The sequence below is a fragment of the Scyliorhinus canicula genome, chromosome 4, assembly GCF_902713615.1.
Source record: "Scyliorhinus canicula chromosome 4, sScyCan1.1, whole genome shotgun sequence".
Taxonomy (NCBI): Eukaryota; Metazoa; Chordata; class Chondrichthyes; order Carcharhiniformes; family Scyliorhinidae; genus Scyliorhinus; species Scyliorhinus canicula.
This window is the reverse complement of record NC_052149.1, coordinates 224,275,897-224,282,898: the sequence shown is the minus strand read 5'-3', so window position 1 is coordinate 224,282,898 and position 7,002 is coordinate 224,275,897. Positions and strand designations below refer to the sequence as shown.

The window sequence follows — 7,002 nt, the reverse complement described above, 5'->3', positions numbered from 1 at the left end:
CTACTCACACACAGATCTCGGTAGGGATTTGACAATTGATGTGTGATCTTATGTTACTTACTGCCCTCCTGACCAAAACAAGTCACAGGCTCATTACTTCATGAGAAAATAATGGATTGTTAATGGGTCCGATCACTTAAAAGTACAGTACATTTTGTTTCCTATCTTTCTTTTCTCAGGCCAGTGCATTTTTCTGTTTGGCTGTTGATCAGCCCACACTGATTAAAAATTCTTCGAATGGGAAAAAATTGCCAAAGAAACCTTTCAAACTGAAGCAAGAGGGGAGTGCCAACTCACTTCACGTGTAACAGATCAGAGGCATGGCAAATGTACGGAAGGCAATGCTACAAGAGAACATTTTCACTCCAAAAGGGGAAAAGCTGATGCATGTCCTGCAGATACAGGTATCTGAAGAAAATGAAGATTACTGCTTGTGCCTCACAGGTAGTCAATCAAATGTGGTTAAAAAATATTTTCTTTTAGTCATGTAAACTATCATTTGTACAGTAATTTATAGTTCTCTTGAAGCAATTTTTAAAAAGGTTTTGATATTATAATATACCTTGAAGTGCATCTTTTTTCCCAAAATTAGTTACGAGGAATGAAGAGGTGCAGATCACTTTTTTGAAAATCTTACCTAATGGACATAAAGAGAAATACATGATCCAGGAGGTCTGGTTCCTGGAAGATTTAACACTGGTGGATGGAAGAGATGCAACGACAGTAAGGATTATGATTCTCATTTTTCCTACTTTGTTACTAAAGAGTGACATTTGAGCTTGATGTACCATTCAGATAAATTAGCAATGAAGACATGCATGCAATATAACAAATTGACACAAATACCATAGTTACTAATTTATCAGTCAAAATACTTTGCTGAACCTTGCTTGCTTTGAGTACACCTCATTTACTGCTCTCACAATGAAGCGAATTTACAGCAAGTTAGTGCTGAATGAAGACTTAAACACAGCAATAAACGTATGACTGGAGTGGATCTATAAAATGTATTCCTTTGGTGAAAAATTGAGCCCTTGGAGGAACATACACCATGAAGCAGACAAAAATAATTGTGTAGTGTTGGAATGCTGGTGAATGGTCTCTGGAATGTTGCATATAAATGTAAGAAAGATGGAAAGTTTGCTTAAGCTGTCAAGGAGTTCTGTAAGCATAATTGAAATGGGCACCTTATTGATAAAATTAGTTAACAATAAACTCTCAATTCAAATGTACAGTCAAACTTCAATATCATTATCTTATGAAGACTGGTGAAGTAATTCGTAGCAAAGTATCGTATCGCTAAGGTAATATTGCTTCTTAATAGAATTACAGCTGGCACCAGGGAAAACATTAGTTCTAATGAGAAGTTTATTATAATAGAGGATGCAACTTGAGTCCACTTTGCCTTCATTTTGAAGACCACATCTCCTTCAGAGAATCATACATAGCAACCAAGCACTTGTAAAATAGTTCTTGAAATAAAGAGCTAATACTTATCCGCCAAATCATCCAAATTTTAAAATGAATGTAACAATAAATCCAAGTCACTCAAAAATTGAAATACTCAGAAACATCAATGCTGTCTATTCATTTTGATTCATTAATTAAGCTCTGCACTCTGCTCGGAATTTTTAAAAAAAGGTATTAAATGTTAAAAACTTCAGTGGTGCACTAAATAAAGTGATAATGTTGTACTTTAATATTTTCACATTTAATATTAGTTAGCTGTTATTTTGTATTTGTGACTGGTACACTTTATTCGGGAAACATACTCTGGGTTACCGAGAGCATATATGTTTATTATTTTCATTCTATAAAATCTATGTTATTTCTGGAATCAACTGGTCTCACTATTGTCATTAATTGTTTAAGAAATTCAAAGACAGCATATGCTCGGGATTTCCCACCTACAGTAATTAGAAGTGTACATAGAGCAAAGATATTTGAACAAGAATGGTTCTGTGCATGGCTGTTCTCCATTTGAAGATTATGGCACTGTAATCCTAAGAATGCACATTTTTAACCAATAAGATGTATCCAACTATCTACTCTAGATAACATCAGGAATGTCCAATTCAGATACTTTCAACCAGTTTACTTACTCATAGGTTTTGCCTCTGTGTCTTTACAAGCAAGGAGAACAATGGACAACACAAGTGTAAATTCAACAAACTTTATTAAACACATGTTGCTCGTTCTGGGTGAGTGTGCTTAACACTCAATTTGGCTCTGTTTCTTTACTTAGCTCAGAAGTCGCCAGGTATCGTTAAGATACCGCCACAAGTTCAAGGTGAAGTTCAAAGCAATAAAACCATACACCAATTAGTAAGTTTAAACAACTGAGTTTATTATAATACAATTATAATAACTACCCATGGACACGCTAAAAGGATTAAACTATTCCTACCGCTAAATAAACTAATACTTATCTCAAAGGAACTGCCGGGTCAGGGAACAAGGCCTCTTGCTCTGCTCTGGTCTGCAGACTTCAGGTTGGTATAAGTTAAAAGGGGTCAGGAGTGTCTATCTCTGGTAGCGACCATTGTGAGACACTTACTTGCTGGCGGCTGCTGTCCCAAAACCTCTCTCTCTCTCCTTCAGGGTCTTCTTGGCAAAAGCTGGTCGAGGTGCTGGTCCACGGAGGAGTGCTGGTCAAGGAGAGAGGAGGGCTGGACTAGGAGACTGAACCATGTGTGGGACCTGTCTTTTAGAGGTCCCAGGGATCCGCGCCTCTTTGGGCGGACTCCCTTACCTGCTTGAATCGATTGGGTCTCTTCCCAATCGATATGTTTGTATCCCCCCAATACTGAGGCTGTTCCTTAGCTACTGGGCGGGCTTTCAGGCTCTTTGTTTTCGAACCCTGCTGGTGCCTGGGTGTCTGGTATCCTTTACAATGTTGCAGTTACTTCCCCATTTGTGTCCATTGTCTCTGGAATCGTTCCATTAACATGCAAACTATCCCGGAGATTGCCTCATTAGTATGCGGAATGTTCGTTTCGGTGCTGTCTGCTTTCTTAGCAGACAGAATCCATACCTGTTTGGTGCAGCCTGCTGGTGCTGCAAACATTGTCCATTTTATCCTATATGCTTTGCATTCCTCCGTTTTGTATTCAGGGAATGGCCAACTTCGGTGGCTACACACAAAATATTAATCCCATTAATTAACGCACAAATATAATACAAGAAACACCCAAGATTCAGTTATACTACCCACAAAGGTGGTTTGGTTGAACTGTGGGTCCGATTCTTGAGTCCCTCTGGTCCGTCATCACAAAGGTAAGTCTCACTAGCAGCTTTGCCTTCCTTCCTTCTGGTCAGTCTTCTGGATTTCAAGGTCATCTCCCATGTTTAGTCTTCACTGCTGATGCCCCTTGGGTCTCTATTTTTAGCCCCCCTCCTTTTGCGATCTTTTGCCAATTCCTCTAGCTTTCTGCCAATGAGGCCTTGGATGGGGATCTGAGCATCCAATGGTCGATTGATGATCATTTGACAGGACACCTGAGCCCACCCCAGATGTCCGTCTCCTGTGCACGTACCCCCTTACCAAATAAGGTAACGGCAGGAACTGGCGGCCCGAGTGTCTGGGCTACTGACAATAAGCCAGTGCATATCAATAGGATCGATTATCTCTTGATGGGAGATTGACAGGGCAGGTCCAGACATGTCCTGGCAGCTTGTCTGAGTTCCATTGTATTCAAACTTGGCCAAGTCCGAATTCCCATCAGGCTGTTCGATGGAGCTGACTGCAGTTCAACTTAAAGTGTCCAATTCTTTAATTTAGGATATTCAATTTAATCAGGCTCAAATCTAAGCCCTGTCAGGTTACCACAAGAAATTGCTGAGAATAAGTGCTTTGAACATTCTAAATATGACAAATGCTCTTCAGTATTTTCTATTTTTATACACATGTATCATTAAGTTATTGATCTGGGAATAAATAATTCACAGAATTCCCTCTTGGAAAGACCACTGTGGTAGGACCACGTTGAACATTAAATGAAAACTCCATTTCTCACACTCCATTGGGTGTAAGGTGCCCGAATGTCATGGCCCAGCCATGAAAGGTGCTTTATATGAATCTCTTTCTTCATTCCATCATTGGTAGTCAGATTTTGTTCCTGTTCAATTGGGAGATGACGTTGGATCTTTTTTCCAGTTAAACTCCTTCCATGAGCATGCAGACGGTTCCAGACTGCTCCCCAGCTGACTGTCAATTAAGCTGACGTCTGGTGGGAATGCTCAAACAAAACATATTTCAGAAACTCTCATGCCTTCCTCCCCATTCTCTCGCACACCCTCTCCCCCATTATCTGAACAATCTTCCCTATCAAAATTGTAACAAATATAATTTTGGTACAAAGTTCAATGTTTACAACATGACATAATTATTTTTTGTTTAATTTCACAAGACCACACATCTCGCCTCATTCACAGATTCAATAAATGCAAACTGTATTCTAGTTTGCAGGCAAAAAATAATATGAAATTGAATTTTAAATTATTTCATGCAGATAAAGGAAGTCAAGGGAGAAAACCTGGATCCATCCTCATGTCACAACTCAAAAGTGAAGACTCTTGGCTGCTATCATCTATGGCCTGTTCAGGACACAAGTTCAAAGAGGCTCTTCTCCAGTTCAGGTCAAAAGGGTTTCCCATCTAACCACAGTTCAGATATTCAAAGATCAGCAATCTTAACATCCACGTCTTCGGGCATCAAACAAATCGGGCCATTTATAAATGCAAACAGCAATTGTTTGTTTCTGACCAAAACTGGCCACAGAAATAAACAACATCATTGATCTTGTGGGAGAGTGCTTGTTTAGTATTTTTTTTATTCACAGGATGTGGGCATTATTAACAATTAACATTTATTGTCCATCCTACATTGCTTCATGTGGAGTGGGTGAACCACTTTCTTGTTTTACCCCAAAAATACTAAAATTGTAAAATTTGTACATTACGAAACATTTCAACTGGGAAATTATAGGAAGTGCAAGATAAGGCAACTTGTCACCATGCAGCTCATTTCAGTGTTTTTCAAACGTTTTTTTCGGGAACCCAATTTTATCAACCAGCCAACCTTCGAGACCCACCATTTTCTCTTACTTTAAATGCAAGAGGTGAGCCCGCTTGGTCCTCACGATTGCACTCTAAACAGGTTCACTGGAGGGGAGGACTATGCACATATCGGGTGCAGGATTCAGGCGGTTCCTCAGTGCCGTCTTCATCTTTGTGAGGACATAAAATCAAATCTTCCACATGTAGGTCATTGTGAAGGGCAAAAGCAACAAAATGCTTGTTTTACTCTGCTCCGGATACTCCGCAAAGACGCTATTCCAGAATGCTGACAGTTTCATTGACTTGTGCCGTATTTTTAATGTGCTGTCAAAGCTGAAGTGCAGAAGTTCAGTCAGCTTCATTTTGTGTCAGGCTTGCCAGTCCATTGTCAGTTTCCTAATACTGTTTTCTTCGGTGTGTCATCGCAGTGTGGGGAACGTGTAGGAATTTTGCCTTTCCACTCGCAATTGCCAAACTTCAATGAATTTTGGAAAGCTGCGATTTCTTCACAGGGCCGAAAGCAATCATCATCCTTCCCTTGCAATTTGAGGTTCAGTTCATTTAGAATTGAAAAGATGTCTGCAAGGTAAGACATAGTTAGCATCCAAGTTTCATCAGCAAACGAACCAGCCAGAGAGGATAATTTCTCAAGGAGGAAAGTGTGGATTTTGTACCTCAGTTCGTTAACTCTGCGTAGCTCCCCTGTTGACTGATCATTACAGTAACGCTTCAAGTGGATGAAGTCCACCATCATAGGGATTTACGGGTCACTGTATCGATTCTAATAATAATAATCATTGTGACAAGTAGGCTTAAATTAACACTGCAATGAAGTTACTGTGAAAATTCCCGAGTCGCCACACCACGGCACCTGTTCGGGTACACTGAGGGAGAATTCAGAATGTCCAATTCACAGAACAACACGTCTTTCAGAGGAAACCGGAGCACCCAGAGATAACCCACACAGACTTGGCACAGACAGTGACCCAAGCTGTGAATCGAACCTGGAATTGTGAAGCTAACCACTGTGCTACCAAATGCTTTAATGTAGTCTAAAAAAACTTATAGCCACCCTTCAGAACTCAGAGGGCGACGATGTGATGATATCCCATGACTTTCATTATATCCCTTGCCAAACATTCGATTCTGCCCATGATTAAACCATGAGGAATATATACTCTCTCCAGATCATTTGAGTAGTATTTAGGGATGCAAAACAGATCGAGATCATAGCCTTTTTCATCATCGGTGATCACCACGCATTCAGCTGCCAGCATGCCGCGATCGCACTTTGACCCAGGGTTCAGGTCCCAACATTCCTGTGTTGCATACGCCCACATTTTTTTAGCTGGTCGTGGCCGCCTTTTGTAAGCCGCTCGCAGCTGGCATTTTTAAATACCAGCTGCTGTGGCTGTTTCGCGTGAATTCCCATGATCGGGAACGCCGCGATGGACGGCTCCATGACCCTCCCGACATCTGCCCATGTCCCCCACATGGGACGCGACCCCCATTTTGAAAATGCCTGACATATTCCACTCTTAGGTGCCTCAATGCAATTCTAATACCGTTTGCTAGCCTCATTTATAAAAAAAATGTATTTCTTTCTCAGAGCAACAGAGCCAATGTGCAGAGTGGACAAGGCAGGACCTCAATCCATCTCCTTGCTTGCTCCAAAAATATCATTCTCTCCACAAAAGAGGCGTACTATATCCAAGCTGACAAGAACAGGCATTACACCATCTCACGCTTGATCCTATGCTGGTCTTATCTTCTTGAACACAACTGAGAGGCTTGCGAGAATTTTCAGCGGGCAGTTGAGCATCAAACATGTTGCTTGAGTCCTGACTCGCATGCAGGTCAGAGCAAGGCAGGAGACAGATAGCCTTCTGAAAGGACATAAGTGAATCAATCAGGATATTACAACAATCAGGTAATTTCATGGTC

General features: G+C 40.8%; 1 protein-coding gene across 1 annotated transcript in view; it reads left to right on the top strand.

Annotated features, from left to right (window-relative positions):
• Positions 1-320: 320 nt before the first annotated feature.
• LOC119964196 (exocyst complex component 1-like) overlaps positions 321-7,002 on the top strand; it is a 70,500-nt gene continuing 63,818 nt past the window's right edge. Inside the window, exons 1-2 of the mRNA XM_038793483.1 lie at positions 321-444; positions 593-723. Of these exons, the coding sequence (XP_038649411.1) occupies positions 321-444; positions 593-723 (255 nt within the window). The remainder of the gene's footprint in view (positions 445-592; positions 724-7,002) is intronic.